A 19,517-nucleotide genomic window follows, 5' to 3' on the forward strand; every position below is an offset into this window, starting at 1 on the left:
CATATAACAATGATGCAGAACTAAAAAAAAATGTTTAATTGTGTTTTTTTGTTGCTTTGTTTTGTCAAAGCCACAGGGAGCCACTAGAGATTAGTAAAAGATATGTATATCACTCCGAAGCTGAAGGTTTTCAATCACTCGTCCAGGCCAAGAGAGCGGTCCTAAAGTCTCACATAATGATCCCGACAGCATAACTACATCCTCTGTAAGGGTCAAGCATTTAAACCCATCTGTATTTTAGTACATTAACTTTATCTCAGGCCAAAAGAAATTTGTCTTTTGTCACACTAATTCTGAGATCATGTACAGACTATATAACACATTTGATGTTTATTATGTTAGTTTAACATGAGGCTCAATGTCATTACTTTTGCATGTGTTTAGCCAAAGTACAATAAAAACATGTCAATGCTGCTGCTGCTGATCATTTTGGTTATTGGTATGTTGTTGTAAATTAACAAAAAAAACAACACTTAGACACATAAGCAAAGATTTAAAATGTATTATTATTTAAAAGCACTGCAAAATTAAAAAGAATATATTCAAATATTTGAATTTAACAAAGAAAGTAAGTAAGAAAAGAAGAAAGCTTAAAAACATTGCATACAAAAATATTGGTTATTAAGAGAAAAGCAAATGAATGGTTGAATGTAGGACCGGGATAGGTCCTACATTCGCACAAAGTGAAAGCATTAGTAGGTTTACAGTAAATAAAGTCCAGACTTGCCTCATAGTTTGTGTTTTTTCTTGTCTTCCTCCATTCTCCATTTTCTCTCCTCTTTCTCCCCACTCACAACCAGTCACAGCAGATGACAGCGTCTGCCCGAGCCATCTGATAGAGGTTCCTTCCTGTGAAAATGGAGTTTCTCCTTCCCACCTTCACCTAATGGTTGTTCCATCTTATACTATAGGTTCTTTTTCAAACGTCAATATACTGAGATGCCTAATGATTATCTTCTTTTTAACATTATCAGTGGTAGTATTTGGGTATGCAAGTCTAAAGAGGAATCATGAATGGCACACTCAAAATTAAACGTGTTGTTAAGAGCGTTCCATATTTTCAAATGTATTCCTGAGAACTGTCCGCTACTTAGTCTTACACCTGACTAGTCATGTGGGGAAAGATTACATACTGGACATAGCTTTTAAAATTACAAAGCTTAATCTTTCTATTTATAGACTGTGTACCTGCTACATTTGTATCTAATTTAAAGTCGAAACTATTGCCCATTTTCAAACATGGCTTATTCTTTGTTTTACCGCCAAACTTTTTGTAATATGCCGTCCTAGCAAGAACAACAGGTCTACATAAGAGATCAGATAATAACATCTCCAAAATCCTGGCTATGTCTCTGCTGATCTTATTTTAACTATTAGGTCACTGTGTTGTAGGTGCACACAAGAAGCTATTTTCACACAAACAGGGATATCAGTGACTGGCAGAGGACAATGTTAAAAGTGTCTCCATGATAAATTCTTGCCCAACGTCTAATGTAAAGGTCACACACATAAGTAGTGGAATCCAAAGTGTCATACTGTCACACTGATATAATTTTCATGTAATGCAAGACTATGCCAAGATGTGCAGTAGCTCCTCAAGACTTTACTAACCTGAAGTTCAAATCTACCATATTCACTTCAAAGTAGAATTTAAAATAAATACTGCAAACAGATGTTTTTGGTTCACCAGTTGTACATGTATTGTTGTGTAATTCGGTATTCAGTCACGATTACAAAATTCTTTTTACTTGCAAAACATATGATCAACCATGTTGTAAGAAATATTATCTTCGTAACAATGCTGGTTAACCCATACCACCGGCTTTCCCCTCATTTATTTATTTTTAAGCCCAAATCATTGGTGTCGAACACACAAATGAACCCCTCTCTCTGCTCTCGCTGGGAGACCTCTTGGTGTCTCTCTCAGGGATCCCAGATCGTCCCTGAACCCCACCTTGGGTACCTCAGCACTCACGAACACTTATGGGCGTGTGCAGATGGCGTGCAGCAGCACTTGTGCGCATGTTTCATGTCTGGATGGTGTAACGGCGCAGGTCTTCATTGCATGGGTTGATGTCCAGCTGAAAGACGCTGCAAAATAAGAAGGAATCGCGCAATAGATCGGAGACTCCGACAAATCAGGTGGCATCATGAGCAAAGTGCAGGGTGGGATGAAATGTGTGAAATATCTGCTTTTCGCTTTCAACATCATCTTCTGGGTAAGTCCGCTTCGGCAGCGGTTTGCCAAGAATTAACGTTGTTTCTCTCTGAAAAAGCCGGATCACCGTTTTTGTTGTTTTTTATGGTTATTTATTTGTTTTGTTGTTTTCTCTTTAGGGAGTGAAATTGATTCGGTTTATTATTAAGCGACTGTGGAGTTTCGTTGCCTTGTGAAAAACCTGTTTGTTCCTAGCCTTGTTTACACGTTCAATGTACTGAAGGCTGAAAGTCCGTCTATTGATATTATTTGGTATGGCTTTTAAATACAGCAGCCTTTGTTATTCCGTACAGAGTTAGGAGTTAATGTTGTCTGGCAGACCGCCTCGATGCACCTGCTCTGTTCACACCGTCTCCCTCTGACTCCACACTGTTTCCCAAAATTCTCAAACCAAACCTCAGTTATATAACCCAGAGTCTTCTTTTCATCTGCGTTCATTAGTGGCTGCTGCTTTAGAGTTGGTCATGATTTATTGTTGCACCAAGTACATGCTGCAACAAATACACCAGAGCTACTTTTCCAACACAGATCCCAGTTCATGATTTGACGTTGAGGTGTGACTTTCCTGCTGCAGGCGTGTGAAGGGTGCTTTTTTTTGTTTTTCTTTTACATGCGGGGTTAATCTATTTGGGGAACATCATGAAAGGTTTTTGTTTTGGTCTGCAGTGCTGCTCAGATAAGATTCCCCGTGACTCAGATTCACTTTCGATTATATGCCAGTGACTTCTCATATGACATAAGTTTCTTGGTGTTTAGAAGGCTAAATGTGTCAGAGAAGTACTTTTAAGCTTCTAATATTTTGTCAGTTTGCATGTAGACTGTAGTATGCAACCTTAAACATTGGATCAAGATTCATTCTTTTTGTATTCTTTTATTTTAATTATTCTGCGTGAATCAAAGAATATAAGTATTCCAATAAGGTTTTAGGTTTGCCTTTTTTGTTTTTTGTTCTGTTCACCCCACAAATGTATCTCATAAACTTATCAACCCTGAGTTTGGGAACATCAAGGAAAACTCTTGCCCCTACTTGAGGCTGCAAGAAACCCCCCCTTGTTTAACTATTATCATTTTCAATCAGTGATGTGTTTAGATAAATAGATACATTTATTAGGTCATTAACAAAGAGCCTGTTTGGGTTTACTCTTGTTTGGTTTTCATTATTGTCTCTTGCAAAAGATACTCAATATTTTACTGCTAAATGATACAGTGTGAGTTTAACTGGCTGCATTGACTCATTTGTGCTCTGTAAGACGATCACTTGTGTCATCCAAAGTGACAGCAGCCTCTTTGTTCGGCAGTTTTGGGACTGAAAGCAGAGCTGTTGTGGTTGTAGCCAAAAGGGGCGTACAGTACGCTGTCATTTTGGGGTGCAGAGCCAACAAGCAGCCAATGCCAGTGTGAGTTACATCACCCAGGCACTGTGAGGCTGGCACAGCCTGTGGCTGAAATGCACCATGGGAGATGGACCGCTGATTCTGATGCTAATTCTTGTGTTCAAATGTGGTACTTTGATGGGCCATGAGGATGCATGGGCTGTTGTTGCAGCGTGGCCTTATTTTCAATCATTTTATTGGCAGAGTACCTCACTAAACCTTCCTAAAAAAAAAAAAAAAAAAAGAGTGGCCCAGTCCGGACTGAGTTTCCTGCAGTGAGGGTTGGAGCTGCAGCTTGAGTTTTGTTCCTTCGCCTTGAGGCGACTTTTTGTTGTGATTTGGCGCTATATGAATAAAATTGAATTGAATTGAACTAACAGAAGACACTTCCACTCTTTAGTTTGGCTGAATCTGAAGAGCAAGTCAGGAAAAGGATCTGAGAGTGTTACTGAAGATGTGCTGCTTGGGATTCCATGCTTTTACAAAATTTTGAAGATGAATTTTTTTTCATCTGCATATAACATGTGACACTTGTCCTGGAAGAACATATAAGGAACATGGTTAGGATTAATATATAACTATGACACAGACAATATCTTTTACCCTTAATCCACATTTGTCCTTTTATTCTTTTTGGCTTTATTTTTGGATGTTTAAATTAAATAATGTTATGTAGGAGGTTAAAATGATTCATTTTCTCAGAGTAAAACCTGGTTTTAATCAAACGTGTTATGGTAAGCCAAGCTCTCCTGGAGAGGAAAGATGCTACTCAGCATAGACACTTTTTTGCCCCCCCCCCCCCCCCCCCCCCCTGTAAAAAAGAAGGGGGGGGGGAAAGCCTATGAGTATTATTAGCCACTTTAGCATCACCTGCAGAATCGTAACTACCTCATGATAAATAAAGACTAAAAGAAAACATGAAAGTGCTCACTGTTTAACTGTGAAATTATTTCTGCACAAACAGAAGAACTGCTACTTACCACTCATCAAATTCAACAGAACTATAAAGTCACAAATAATTTTGATTGTATAATTTATCAATCCCCAGGTGTCTGGATTGTTGGTGCTGGCGGTGGGACTGTGGCTTAGGTTTGACCCAAACACAGTGGACCTCCTGACAGGCGATGGCGCCCCCTACACCTTCTTCATAGGTATGTCAGAGATTCTATAGCCTCATACATATGCCTGTCTCATCTTCTGCAGAATAAAACATATATGTGGATGTGGATAAAAAAAACAAACTAAAATCCAAAATGGATCCAATTTCTTCTCAGCAGTTCACCATCTTGATGGATCTTGATTACACCATCTTGATTACATGGACCCCCTTGAAAATGAGATGAAACATCCCTACATGTTTATCTACATTAAATAAATGTTCAATGTGTAACATTTTAAAGGTGCCCTAAAAAATCCCACATACGGAGAAGTAAATACACGTGTACACATGCGGATGAGACCGAATGTCTGGTACTGTTATCCCTTACAAGTATGAAGAACCCTTCAAGTACTGCTTGACATTTAACAGCCACATTTTATCTTCAGCGCATCGAGATGTTTTACTTCTTTCCACACACCACAAGGAAAGTTTGTTTAATAAAACATGTTAGTTAAAACATGTCCACAGTTACTAGGCCTGTTTTAAGGAATTTGTCATTTGAAGCCCTCAATTCTTCACTTTCACTTTGAAAGTGGCTAAAATATGCGCACAGAGGAAGTGAAATGTGATAAACTGATTGAAACTTTCCATTAGTGGCAATTCTCCTGTTCGTGGGATACGAAGAAATTCAAATCTTGACATAAATGCTTATTTGGTTTTGATTCGACTGAAATAACATAAAAACGACCAGTCAGAAAAATGTACAAACGATGCACGAGAGCCTTTAGCTGATTAATGAACAGCTCTGTCTCTTTGCTGAAATATCGTATAAGAGTGTCTTTGCAAAGCTCACACAGTAGATTATTAAAACATACAGTAGACAAGACAAACAGCTAGTGTTCAGCACTCCATACAATAGGCCTTCTCTCTGACAGTGTGTGGGAGCCGATGATTAGAATGAAGCCTATTCTTGTTACTCCCGTTTAAGCCATGACCTAAAATGGTGACTTCACTTCATCAGCTCTCTGCTCTGCCTTCGTGGAACTGGCTGCCTCTCTCAGGACATGAGTAGCAGGTTGGGTGGGGCCAGTGACAGAAGACTATATCCTGCTTGCAAACCTAGTAAAAAATGAAAATAGAGCAAAGAAGAGGGGAGGGGGAAGCAGCACAGGGCAACCAAAGGCAGTGTTTTCGATTATACTTACGATCATATTGCCAAGATTACAACCTAAAACATTTCAAGATACAGTAGAAAATAAAAAGTACCATGTTACTTAAGTCATCTGTTGATGCAGTGTACTCCAGATGATGTAACTTTTCTCCAGCTTGGTTTTATTTGATATGCAAATATCCTGGAATTTCTCTGTTACTGTGTTACATCTTTATGAGTCATTTTAATCAAATTCTCTGTCCCACTGTTCTTTACCGTCCCCTCCTCACTTTCCCATTTGCAGTGATTATATTTCTCACTTTAGGTTAAGCAAATCAAATGTAATGTGAATTAGATTTTCTTGATTAAAGAACATTTGGAGTGCAGTTAAAACCGGAGCATATGTTGGTCTGATCAATATTTTGGAGGTAAAATAGCTGATTAAAAAACTGGCAGAAACCCTGGAAGGCTTCAGAAGGGAAGGAGAGAGCTAGACAGAGAGTTTGTTATTGCCACCTCTAAAACGAGATGCTGTGACTATGACTAATATGTAACTGTGTGGAAAAAAATCTCAGAGGGTGGGTGTGATCTGGAAATCTTGTTTTTCTGGCTACTGTACGAGACAAACATGCTTCACAAACTGGGTAGAGGAGTATGCTGATGGCAGGTCTAGTTGACAGCCAGTTATGAGCCAATTGTATGACTGATATCAGTTGTTACTGTATCATCAGTAGGGATCCTCTAATACTAGTGGGCTCACAAACCCAAAACTCATGTCTCCATCATATAAATCTTCTACTTCTCCTGCCTTCTAATGCAGATGTTTGTGGCTGTGTTAAGATGGCGCCAAGATAGTTTGTTGGTAGTCCACATAAACCAGCAATGCGGGCTGCACTCCGTAGTGTTTTCCCTTAAACTTAGTCTCTGTTCTAGAAAAAACTGAGGTTATAGCATACAAGGAATTTCTTTGTAGTGAAGTCAAGCAGAAAGCTGACCAAGCCACTGTCTGAATTACTTGTGTGTGGGTTTTGGGGGTTTTTTTTTGGTGTGTTTTCTTATTTGTGGTGAATTCCACAGTTTCCTTCAGTGTCATCAAACTAACTGTTGTCTTTCGGAGAAATACATGCAAGTGCACCTCCATAGCCTCTGCATGGGCTGAATTCCCACAATTGCTCTTTCTGCAAATGGACAACACAAGCCCATAAATCCGGCATTTAACTGGAAACACTTGGGTTCTGCAGAGGATAACTTTGTGCCTTTGCAGCCAAACGTTATAAGCTTCCTGGGCAAAACAACTGACTGTTGCTCCCACTTCTAGCAATGAGACTAAACAGAGTGATACCATAATAAGGCAAAGTGGCAGCATTCTCTCTGAGGGTTTCATTTTCCATTCTATCACCTTTGTTACTCTCTAGTGTGTAAACAGCCATTACATGTGTATATAAGATAGAGATGGAGCTAAACTGAGAGATGTTACAGATGTTTATACTCAATAATTTGTATTTCTAAAAGATACGTGAAGCAGGAAGTGCACTTGGCAGGTGTCTGGTAGATGGTAGATACCTCTGGATTGAATGAGTAAAGAGCAAAGAGCAGATATTAAAGTCAGTGTATAAGTGTTGGGGAAAAAATGAGCAGCTGAGATCACTTCTGTGTAGACAATTGTATATAAATTGAAAGCTTTCATGGTCCATTATATTTTCCATTGCTTACCCAGACAACTTTCTTTGAAGCTCTGTATCCCTCTAGATCCCTTCAGCTCAGCAGTGTATTCGCCTCGTCTTTACCTTCCCTTTTGTCGCACAGCAAGAAAACAACAGCTTGCATTTGCCCCATGTGGATTAATTAAATTGCTGCAGTGGTTGCTGCCTGTGTCACCGATTAGGCCCTTAGCATGGACCTAAGGGACCTGCTTGGTGTATAGTTACAGTGTGAAGGGGCTCAGTTGCAAGGACTAGAAGCAGGGGAGTAGACCGAGAGGGTGACGTCACTCAGGCTTGAGGAGAGCATAGATGGTGGCAGACGCAGTTGAAATCTGCAGCAATCAAGCCCTCTGAAAATTAGATTTTGGAGGACAGATGGCATCTGTCTGCTTCTTCACCCTGCAGGAGCATGAATGGACAAAGTCTAAGTAACTGGAAACCCTACTAATGCATCAAAAGAGTCAATTAGAAGCATCGTTTCTCAGTGGGCTCTCTAGGCCTATTAGTTTTCTTTCAAATTTGATTATGATTTTGAACAGACTCTGCCTATGCCTTGGACAGCTACTCTATATACGGACAGGACTTCAAGCTATTTCTGTAGCTGTCCAGAGCAGGAAAGAGTCCAGAACTGTGTTTTGTTCAACCCACCTTTTTTCAAGTGATCAGAGATGCTATAATGTAACGTTAAGAACATAATTCATTTGTGCCAGAGATTCTATGTTTCAGATCATGAAAAACTTCAAATTCATTGTTTAAAGTAGCCTAATAAATAGACTGAATTGTGTGAGTCTATTCAGAGATGTTCTGCTACCGAAGATGCTTCCACCTACAAACACAACACAAACAATCCTTTTATAAATTCTGCTCCAGCAAAGGCAACCATTGCATCACGCTGACACCCTCAGTGGAAACTATAAACTGCAGCCATGTGATACTGAGAACACCACGATCAGATGCTTCTCATATGTCTTTCACAATCTTCTTGTTTATAAAACACAAAACATTAATTTTCCATTTTTTTCATTTTAAATGCACTGATCTATCGTCTGGTCTCTCTCCTCAGCCGTGTACATCCTTCTTGGTGCCGGTGCGTTGATGATGGTCGTGGGGTTCTTAGGTTGTTTTGGGGCCATTCGTGAGTCTCAGTGTCTTCTTGCATTGGTGGGTTCAAAGCGTCACCTCTCATTGCATTTGTATTATTTTTATATTTGTTTCCATGAGGCTTAAATTGATAGTACCGTTAAATTGGTACTAACACTGAAATAACTTGATGTGTATGCTTCTGATGAGTGATCGCGAAGATGTATAGAATTAGGCTGTCTAATAACAAATGAATAATAGACAAATATTAACTTTAGTTTAGTGTAATCTTTTTTTTTTAACAACAAGGCCCTTGTTTTCTCCATTTGTATAAAAGGGCAGAATTATACATTTCTTTCTAAGGGATTTCAGAAGAAATCACCAGGAACAGCCCCCAAAATTGTTTGGCCAACTGTTGTTCCCCAATAAATGAATCAATCACTGATTAGTTTTTGTGTTACGTGTGTGGATGACTCCCACTAGAGGCAAGGCAAGGCAAGGCAAGGCAAGTTTATTTGTATAGCACAATTCAACAACAAGGTGATTCAAAGTGCTTTACAGAGACATTAGAAACAAAAACAAATAAAAAGCATGATTTAAAATTGATTAAAACAAGCAAACAAACTAACTAACTAGTTAACAAACAAACAAACAAAACAGTATATAAAATCAAAAGAGATCAAATCAGTAGTTAAAATGTAAGTTTTGAAATTTAAGCTTAAGTGCGGATTTGGTGCTTTATTCAAATGCAGCTGAGAATAGGTGAGTCTTCAACCTGGATTTAAATAAACTGAGTGTTTCAGCTGATCTGAGGCTTTCTGGGAGTTTGTTCCAGATATAAGGAGCATAAAAGCTGAATGCAGCTTCTCCGTGTCTGGTTCTGACTCTGGGAACTGATAAAAGACCGGATCCAGATGACCTGAGGGATCTGGAAGGTTCATACTGGGTCAGGAGGGCGATAATAGTCCTTGTTTCTGTTCTGCAGTTCTTTGCTTGCCTTGTGATAATCTTTGGAGCAGAAGTCACTGCTGGTGTGTTTGGATTCCTAAACAAGGAACAGGTGGAGTTATTTGATGATTAAATACAAAATAACAAAAAATATTCTCTGTTTTTTTAAAATCCCATAACTAACCCTTTTTTTTCTTCTTTTAATAACAGATTTCTGAAGAAGTCCAAAAGTTTTACAGTAGCTCCACCCTCGACTCTAGTCCAAATGGAACTGCAATAGTAACGACTTATTATAAAGCTGTGAGTAAAACTTCGCCGTCATGTTCAGGGTTGCAATCAATACCATTAAAATCATGTTGTGTTTTGTTTTGTTTTTACTTCTTTTTATATTTGCAGCTGAACTGTTGCGGAGTTTCCACATTGGAGCCAAACAGGGATGTGTGTGCAGACTTCCCAGAAGACGTCAAGGTAAACCCCTCTGCCTGCAGGGACACTTCATAGTCACATGAGGGCAGTAAAACACCATTTTAAAATGAAGCACTATTTGCTGTGATGAACCTACTTTGCTGTGTGCAGAATGATCAATATGAATGTTTCTTGCTATTTTTGCTTGATATTAGGACTGCCTGACTGCAATAACAGACTTCTTCGATGAAAAGCTGTATATCATTGGATACATAGGGATTGGTATTGCAGGAGTCATGGTGAGAAAAGTTTGAGTTTTTTAATTAATTGTGACCGATATTCCTCAGGTAACCACAATATGTGTCTGTGATTTCAGATTATAGGAATGATCTTCAGTATGGTCCTGTGTTGTGCCATCAGAAACAGCAGGGAGGTTATATAATTGGTGAGCTGACCCCCCCCCCCCCAACTGTCGCCTGATCATATGGTTACACAGCCCTTCATAATCAACTTGTCTGCATGAGAAGGGAAACACCAAAGTTACATTTCAGTCACTTCTCTTAGTCCAAACAAGTGCGGTGGGGGAGGGCCTCCGAGTATCACAAAGAGAGAACAACAAATCTCAATGCTCCCACTTATCCACGGACCACATGCAACACGATACGCTGGATCGTTAACATCACACCTTCTTCTTGAGTCCACCAGCACTGAAATTCACTTCCCTCTTCTTTTCCATAACACATGCTTTGCTTTTAGCTCGACTCTGTGACATTCCTCACTTTTAACATGTCTTTGTTAGACTGCCGGTGCTCCGCAAAGGCCAAAGTGCTGCCGTTGTAGATGCAACACAGCACACAAAGCCTTCTTTGACACAGGAATGTTGTGACTGGGGAGTATTGCTGTAAATATGGATCCTTATTTTCACTTTGTGTGCTTTAGCGTTTTGAGGACTAGCCTACCTTTGCAGAGTAAATTTGCAGAGTAAAATTCCGTCATGTGCCTATTTATTTAGTTACGATCAAGCCTCCTACTACTGGACTGTTTGCCTATATCTTTTGATTTGAATATGTACACTGCACCAGTGCTTGCTTCCTGTCACCACTTTCAAGTATTTCTACCGTAAAGCACAATAGCTGAAGTGTAGACATGATTTGAAGCCAAAGGGTTAGGATGGTCTCATGATAAACTGCGGCGTTGTAAATCTCCAAATTCATCTGACAGCTAAATAATGCTTTGTGCTGACCTCTTCTGGAGCATGTTTGGGATGTAACAGTGAGCTAGTTTGCATTTTGTGTGAATTATTGTGGATGTAAATTTTGTTGGTGTGCCAATAAGATGTGAATTATAGAATAATATAGTTTGTCATACTGTTAACCGTAATAAAAACATTGGGTGCTTTTATTTAGATGTTTTCAGCTTCTGTCCTCGGAGATGAATCACATGTGCGCTTCTTGTAAAGTGGAACAAGCTGAGAATAACTTCATTGTAATTTGTGGTTAGTGAAGTACCTGAACATGTGAGCAATGTTCTGTTTAGGTCCACGGATGACAAATTTCAGTCACATACAAGGCAAGAGTTAAAGGATATTGACTAATAATACTATTTACTGAAAATACTAGTGATGGTAGTATATTCTATAAATCAAGTTTATAGAAAATATCAAGCGTCATGGGATTTGGACAAAATGTCTCTACACAAGGCCTGCTTAGTACTTGCTCATACAGAGAAGTGGGGAATTCCACCACACCAAGGTATGTTTTACAATTTTCAAAGACAATAATGAACCGATAAAGTGAAATATTACACGGACTTCAATCTGCCGTTAGTTAGTGTGGACTAAATCATTCACCTCAGCATGTGAACTTGCTCAACCGTGATTTGATGCCCTCCTGGTAGTAAAGCTTCCTGAATGTGTGGATCAGATTCAGACAGCCTTTTTAACAGAAATAACTGCAGCTGCATTGCATGAATGTACAAATGTGCAGAGAAGAAAATAGAGCTGTGTGCTGCAATATCTGGCTGTCATTTGACTAAAAACAAGGGACTAGTTCTTCTCATTTTCAGCATCTGGGATTCCAGATATTTGATTTGTATAATACGTTTATGGTGAGCCTTGGTACACCCCCTCAGTTCATTCACTCTGAAACAAGTCAACTTTCTTCCGATTGAGTGTGTGCATGAGATAGCCTTACTAAGGAAATCACTGATGTCAGCAGGAGGCCAGAGTCGAACAAACTCTTCGTAAAGGAACATTTAGAAAAATCGAATGTAGTATGTTTACATTAATGAATATGTCATAAAGCAATAGTTCTGAACTACAGCAGTTATTCAGAATACCTTCATAGCCCTCAGTACTTAGTCAAACAGTACAGACTGGGTACTTCAAGTTTTTTATTAATATACACAAGTACAAAAAGCCATCACAATCATTGGTATGTAACAGTCTTTTTTCCTTTTAAAAATAAGCTCACAGTAACTGTAATAATGCTCATATTCTGTCAATTTTGCCTTGCAGAATCAAAACTACATTTCAAACTGCTTTGTTAAGGCATGAATCACAAAGGACCTTCTGGATAACATTTCAGATGAAATATAAAAAGTGTGTGTGTGTGTGTGGACGTAGACAAACATAAAATGTGCATGATTGCATCTCAAGTTTATGACAGTTCACATAGCACTAACCAACTACTGCACTAATGTCAAGTGTAGGACACAGCTTATGGTTTGGTAAGCCATATGGTCCCAATTTCATTAGGAAGGTTCATGATTAGTTAAAGTAAACATGTACACAAAGCAGTTCACAAAAAAAGCCTTTCCAGCAAGTTGTGTAAACTGGGCCCTGTGAACTTTCAGACTTTTGTTTCTAGATTAAGGCTCAGCAACATGAGACAGCAAAGAAGGAAAAAAAAAACAAAACAAAAACAACAACACATAAATAAAGTACTACAAACTCTCATAACAAACTACTTTAAATAACGTCAAAACCAAGTTTTAGAAAAAAAAAGAAAAGTCGTGATCAAGAAAGCAAGCTCCCTTCCCTCACAGAGGGAAACAAAACAACTGTTTAGGGTCAAGAGAGGCCCCAATGCAGTAAAGCTAACAGCTTCAAGCGCAAACACTGGCTTCAGCCCACTGAACAAGTAACAAAAGGGTTTAAGTGCAACACCACGTTTTGACCGTAAAGATAGTGAAATCATAGGTCTTTCTGTCTACTTGTTTTTCTTGCTGTAAACTGAATACATGTAGCAGCTAGGTCTTCTACCAGGTCCCATGCATAGCTAGTCAGCAAGATGATATGGTCTCATGGTCCTAAGAGGCGTAGGGGTGAGTTGTCAAGGATGTATTCACCAACACCAACAAAGTACATAACCTGTACAATGCCAAACAGAGGTGCGATGACCAGAGCCCGGCAGCTGGCACCTTTCAGGAATGCTGAAGGCCCCTCCTTCTGCATTATTTTACTGTCAAAACAGAGGAACGAGTTTATTCATACACACAAAAGGTAGGAAAAGGGAAAAAAAAAAAAAAAAAGGACGTGCAATTTACGCAACTGTAAAAATGATTCACTGTCATACCTTACACAATCCACCACTCCACTGTAAGTCTCCTCACTAGCCCCCTTGTTCAATGACTGCAATCTGGTCTTCACCACTAGAAGGAGAGAGAGCATGGGGGGATTGTTAAAATTCCAGCGTTGCTAAGAATATTCAACAGGAGACCACTGGGTAATCAAGCTGAGGGTGGGGGGGAAAAAAAAAAAAAAGCAAAAAAAGCTCACCATCACAGGGGTTAACCGCCACCGCAGCAGTGGATCCTGCAGCACAGCCTGAGAGGAAGGCCCAATAGAAGGGTGACGACGCCTCAGGACTTGGTTTGCCCAGGCGATTCAGATTAGCAAACAATGGGAAGTAAACAATAGAAAAGGGGACATCTCTGGAAGAAAGTAAACAAAATATTTTCAGACTAAAATCCTGGCGAAGTTCAACTGCCCTGTCAGGTTCACACACAGCTTCTCATCGTGGCGGTAGAAGTGATTTACCTCATCAGTGTGGCCCCCAGACCTTTGTAGAGCCCCTGGATGCCCTGCGTCTGGAGGAGTTCTTTTGCAATCTGTGTAGCCGACACAGCTCTTGGTGCAGAAATGACCATGCCAGAATTGTAAGAGCGACTGAGCACTGCATTAGTGGCCACAAGCTTTGTGGGAGTCATCATGACTGGTTTCTGTTGTTGGACCGCTGTACAAAAAACAAAACAAAAACCACACACACATAAAATATATATAATTATAAATGAGGAACACAGCTATAAATGTAAATTACTGACACTGATGCATTTAAAAAGGGCTTTGCATGCTTCTTACCAAGTCTGCCTGCATCCTGTAGTTGTATCTTGAGCATTTCCATGGGGGTAGTAACAATGACCTGGCACATGCCTGCACCACAGCCTGCCAGCATCTCTTTGAACACTGTCAGCCCCTTTCTGTTAAGAGTGAGACATGTTTTAAATAAACCACCTTTAAAAATAATAAATACATATTGCCCATTTCTAAGAAGATCCTCTCACAGAGTATGCTTACCCGTCTTTGGCAAGGTGGTGCCGGAAGAAGTCATTGGCAGCCAGCTTGATTGCCTTCTCAGGGGTAACCAAGGTCAGATTTACAGCAGCACCTGAGGGGAAAAAGAAAATAGTTAGCACTGAAGACAGAATCCAGTTTTCCATTCAGCACATGTACGAAAACATACCCCGCCACTATCATTACAACATCAGAATGTAAAGAGTTAACTGTACAGTTAATTTACACACAGACAAGACATATATTCAGCTTAATTGAGCTTAAGTAATAATTGTGAAGGGGGATTATGTCAATTAAAAAAAAAAAAAAAAGAAAGTAGTAAACAAAATATCAGGAGGAAAATGAGAAACAAGCATAACAACACAACATAAGGAACAATAGGGCAATGAAGATCCAGAGGAAGATGCAAACACGAAATCTATGAAATAAACAGAATCAGGGTGTGACAACAAGCAACACTGTGTAGAGAAGACTTCAAGAAAGGAAATAGATCTTAGTGACAGGATGCATGTCAGTGAGTAGGTTAGTGATGACAGATAAAATAAAATAAAATAAAAAAAAACATTAGAGAAAGGACAGACCGAGTCCTTGACTATGCGTGTGAAGACTTTGAGCAAACTTAAATGTTCTGTGGGACTGAAGATGAAAAAAAATTAATCTTTAGTTCACCACAGATTTGTTTGCAAGCTCAACCAAAGTCTGCAAAGACACAATTCATAGTCTGGAAAACAACAATAATCCAAAAGTTGACAGGACAGCAAGAAGACAGCAAAGTAGTTACTGACAAGTCAAATTACAGAACAAATAGATGGCAAAACAAAAACTTGAGCCTAGAGTTTTAAATAGAGCAATATTGTAAGAACCATTTAATGATTTGCCTCCAGCGTGGCTGCGCCTTATCGGCTAGCCTTCAATATCCCAGGGGGACCCAAGTCTGTAATATGAAAAACACAGATGCAAACAAACATTCCTCACACAGACAGAGACCCAAACTAAGAGGTCTCCAATTTCTTTGCAGACTTAGTTTCCTAAGTGATACACTAATAATGAAAGTATATGCTCTCTGTTTTAACAAGTACAATATTACATACTATACTACAGTGAATGTAATACTTTGCATGAGACCATTTGACAACTTCTCCTTTATAACTGGACTAAGAGATATATAAAGCATCCAAACACAGCTAAAATGCAGTCTCTCAGTACTTGTTAAAACAACAAGTGTGGCCAGTGGTAACCGTATCAATGTTAACCTCACAACAGAGAGCTTACCCTCTCCTATATTTAATCCTCTTGCAGAACTTCTACCTCTGCTATCCTACTGCTTCTTAATATTTAAATATGTACAAGCCTTACCTCTGTACATTCCAAAGTATCCCTCTGATCGAACTGTCTTGACAAGGCAGTCCATCCTACAGAAGAAAGCAAGGTAAATATTACCGGTGTGACAAAACACGCCAGTTCATTGAGACAACAGGGGGTGGACTAAGGAAATTTAAGTGTTACAAGAGAACGCAGTTCAGTAAATTTCCACTCTATAAAGCAGTGCAAAGTGAGTAAAATGACCTCACTAGAGAGGAATTTCTTAAAACCTACATAGTCATTACAATTCAATGCACAGCTGTCATTGTGAGATCAGTATGAATGGCACTGACTTACACCAGGGCGTGGTAGGTATAATACCTGGGGGCTGTGTGTTGCTTAAGTCAACATTAAGCAGAAATACTCACATGCTTTTGTAGACCTGCTGACCTCGTCTCTGATTCTGCAACCTGGTCTTTGCCAAGTCAATGGGGAAGACACAAGTAACCCCAACAATGCCAGCAATGCCGCCATTAATGAGTTTGGCTGGGAGGCTAAAGAGAGACAGCAAAATAAAAATAAATAAGTAAATAAATAATGTCACAACTTTAATGATGCTGTGTTTATTCTTATAATTTTGAAAGACAGACTATGACTACAAACTGTTTAGAAGGCTAAAAGCTATACTCCAAAGATAATCAGTTTACAATTTCATGAAACACAAAAGCAGAAAATCATGCTAATATAAGTCACCAAGCTCATCTAATCATTATGAAATAATAATAAAAAAATAAAAATAAAAATAAAAACATTTGTACCACTAGACCACACATACACAGAATAAAATAGTGCATGAAGCTTACCTGATCTGCTGCTGAGACATGACAAAGTGATAAAGCTTTGAAAGAGTGACAAAGGAAGATGTATGAAAAAGTAAAAGAAAAAAATCAGGTGATGTAGGTTCAGGTGTTCTTCAGTGAGGTGAATGAGCAGAGTCCTAGACAGAGAAAGCAACGGGAGTTACTAAGTAGGTTTCCAAGTAGTCACAGACCTTACAGAGAAGCTTATTCCACCCACGAGGGACTTTAGGTTATCTATGTGCCGCACAGTCACAAGACCATGATGCAGCGGATGTGCTATACTTGCGCTATGAGTAGTGCAACCCGTGGGCGTGTTTAAGCTCACATACCGCACTCCATATATGGGCGTAACCGTCTTTCATAAAGTTAAGATTCAAATCTGGCGGCTACTGCTGAATTTCTAAGTAACTCTTTCTGAAGGCCGAGGCATAAAATATAGATACTTTGTATGAATGTGAGTTACGAGGGATAATATCGATGCAAATATACGAGATGGCGTTTCCATGCAAATATATCCCTCTACCGAGCATTTTAATTGCATTAAAAAATATAATTAAAAAAAAAATGCACTGGCCAATGGAGTTTATACTATTTATAATACACGCTTTGGGTAAAAAAAAAAAAGATATTGACTACCGCATTGTTTTCAGTTCCACATAAAGAAAGTGGCTTTTGAAGGCTACTGTCATTGAGACGCCCATTCATTCGTCAACATTATGAGAAATAACGAATAAACTGGAGACAAAGAATCAAGCAGTGAATTTAAAACCATTTCTAAACTAATTGAATATAGATTATTACGGATCAACATACCAAATAAATGATCTCGCAGTAGTTCTTGTTTGATTGTTTCGAGCGAATAGTCAGTACTTCTGTCTCTTCCGCTAGTTGAAGCGCTAATAAAGCTGAGGGTCAGAGTAGCTGGAATTTTCCACTGGCTTTTTTTTAAGGGGCTGGCGCTTATCTGACTGCCGCTTGACTTAAAGCCAATCACAAGTTTCTATATTGTTACTTTATTTTGATTGGAAGGTAGATACATCAATCATTAGCTGATTCACCAATTACAGCTTTACACTGCTTAAGCCCAAAAAGAAAGAAGCTATTTTTTTTGTTAAGTTTAAACATTCCGTTTTTCAGAACCAAAACCTCACTGTTAGATTATTTAAAACTGGTCTTTGTTGGGAGAGATTACCCCATTCTTAGTAAAGAAGTCCTTCCCCATGTCTCAGAATAATCTCAAGTTAAAAGTGGATTAATCCTATTAAAGTCGCCATGGCTTTGAGATTTGTGAAATGTGCTGTCCGACTGCTAATGGTGTTATTTGATTCGATTCGATTCGATTCTACTCTATTCTAGCACCCAGGGGCAACTACGGTGCTTCTTTAAATGACTGAACTTGCTTTTTTTTAATCACAATTAACCACTATTTTCTGCTGAGCAGATCAAGATGTTGAACATAAAAAGCATCATTAGTTCAAAAAATATATAATGAATTGTTTATAAAAGCTCATGCACTGAAATATTTATAAATTCTGCTTTCAGAGTATTAAGCAATACCACCGTCCTCTCCCCCTTCCTCTTCACCCTCTACACCACAGACTTCAGCCACTGCACAGAGACCTGCCATCTTCAGAAGTTTTCTGATGACTCTGCGGTGGTTGGATGCATCAGCAGGGATGATGAGACAGAGTACCGGGCTGTGGTCGACTCCTTTGTCACGTGGTGTGAGCAGAATCATCTGCAGCTCAACGTGGCAAAGACCAAGGAACTGATCGTGGACTTCAGGAAGACCAGGAAACACTTGACCCCTGTTTCAATCCAGGGGGTCAGTGTTGACATTGTGGAGGACTATAAATACCTTGGAGTACACATTGACAATAAACTGGACTGGGCTAAAAACACCACAGCACTTTACAGGAAGGGCCAGAGTCGTCTCTATTTTTTGAGGCGACTGAGGTCCTTCAACATCTGCCAGAAAATGCTGAGGATTTTCTATGAGTCTGTTGTGGCCAGTGCGATCCTCTATGCTGTTGCATGCTGGGGGAGCAGGCTGAGGGTCGCAGATGCCAACAGACTCGATAAACTGATCCGTAAGGCCAGTAATGTTGTGGGGATGGAGCTGGACTCCCTCAAGGTGGTGTCGGAGAGGCGGATGCTGTCCAAGATAAAGACAATGTTGGATAACACCTCCCACCCACTCCATGACATGCTGGTCAGTCACAGGAGCTCGTTCAGTGAGAGACTGAGATTACCGAAAAGCACCACTGAACGACACAGGAAATCATTCCTGCCTGTGGCCATCTCCCTGTACAACGCATCCACTTAACACACTGTTTGCTGCTACAGCTACACGTTTCTTTTCCAACTATTTATTTATGAGTGACTTATGTATGTATGTATGTATATATATGTATATATTGTACTATTCTTAGTTAGTGTATTGTCTGTCTTGTCTTAATGTTGGTTTAAAATGGAGCACTGTAACAAAAAATAATTTCCCCCAGGGATCAATAAAGTATTCTGATTCTGATTCTGATATTGCCACTCACGGTCAGGATTTTCTCTTTACTTCCCTTCAGCAAGATAGCTGTGGGTGGGAAAATGTACCCCTTTCTCTTATCAGTCTTAGAATAGGTTGAACATGCTGTGATGAGCAGGTCTGACTGTGTCCAGCTGGATGAATCAGATACAGAGTCATAATTTGCTGACGAAGAAAAGGTATCTTCATCAATAAACCCATATTATAGTCATAAAAGTTTTTCTTTATGGTAAAATTAACGTGGCCTTAAAGTTTAAATGAGAGACA

The 19,517-nt window shown here is 39.3% G+C and overlaps 2 protein-coding genes across 3 annotated transcripts; one reads left to right on the forward strand and one right to left on the reverse strand.

Annotated features, from left to right (window-relative positions):
- The first annotated feature begins 1,944 nt into the window (after positions 1-1,944).
- Positions 1,945-11,377, forward strand: tspan2a (tetraspanin 2a). Its single transcript, XM_005942949.3, has 8 exons — positions 1,945-2,219; positions 4,640-4,742; positions 8,607-8,704; positions 9,609-9,683; positions 9,782-9,871; positions 9,968-10,039; positions 10,192-10,275; positions 10,353-11,377. Exons 1-8 carry the CDS (start codon positions 2,151-2,153, stop codon positions 10,416-10,418), a joined length of 657 nt encoding a protein of 218 aa, XP_005943011.1. The 5' UTR covers positions 1,945-2,150; the 3' UTR covers positions 10,419-11,377.
- Positions 11,378-12,353: 976 nt separating this feature from the next.
- Positions 12,354-17,656, reverse strand: slc25a55a (solute carrier family 25 member 55a). Of its 2 annotated transcripts, XM_005942950.3 has the most exons (10): positions 17,525-17,656; positions 16,715-16,848; positions 16,280-16,405; positions 15,906-15,961; positions 14,553-14,643; positions 14,337-14,455; positions 14,016-14,211; positions 13,755-13,909; positions 13,552-13,627; positions 12,354-13,437 (listed from the first exon to the last, which is right to left on the reverse strand). In XM_005942950.3, the coding sequence occupies exons 2-10, from the start codon at positions 16,732-16,734 to the stop codon at positions 13,278-13,280; spliced, it is 999 nt and encodes a 332-aa protein (XP_005943012.1). In that variant the 5' UTR covers positions 16,735-16,848; positions 17,525-17,656; the 3' UTR covers positions 12,354-13,277. The 2 variants fall into 2 exon arrangements, with proteins under 2 accessions (XP_005943012.1, XP_005943013.1); XM_005942951.2 differs by lacking the exons at positions 16,715-16,848; positions 17,525-17,656 and having other exon boundaries at positions 14,553-15,483; positions 16,280-16,365.
- Between the last annotated feature and the right edge of the window lie 1,861 nt (positions 17,657-19,517).

Source organism: Haplochromis burtoni, unplaced genomic scaffold (genome assembly GCF_018398535.1).
Source record: "Haplochromis burtoni strain Fernald_Lab_line unplaced genomic scaffold, NCSU_Asbu1 Contig_353, whole genome shotgun sequence".
NCBI lineage: Eukaryota > Metazoa > Chordata > Actinopteri > Cichliformes > Cichlidae > Haplochromis > Haplochromis burtoni.

Bases quoted from the DNA above. Each gene is read 5' to 3' on its own strand.
- tspan2a (XM_005942949.3), top strand. From the start codon at position 2,151: ATGAGCAAAGTGCAGGGTGGGATGAAATGTGTGAAATATCTGCTTTTC. The intron at 8,705-9,608 runs GTGGGTTCAAAG...TCTGTTCTGCAG, and splicing joins CTCAGTGTCTTCTTGCATTG to TTCTTTGCTTGCCTTGTGAT. The intron at 10,276-10,352 runs GTGAGAAAAGTT...CTGTGATTTCAG, and splicing joins TTGGTATTGCAGGAGTCATG to ATTATAGGAATGATCTTCAG.
- slc25a55a (XM_005942950.3), bottom strand. From the start codon at position 16,734: ATGTCTCAGCAGCAGATCAG. The intron at 15,962-16,279 runs GTGAGTATTTCT...TTTCTTCTGTAG, and splicing joins CAGCAGGTCTACAAAAGCAT to GATGGACTGCCTTGTCAAGA. The intron at 14,644-15,905 runs GTAAGGCTTGTA...TTTTCCCCTCAG, and splicing joins ATACTTTGGAATGTACAGAG to GTGCTGCTGTAAATCTGACC.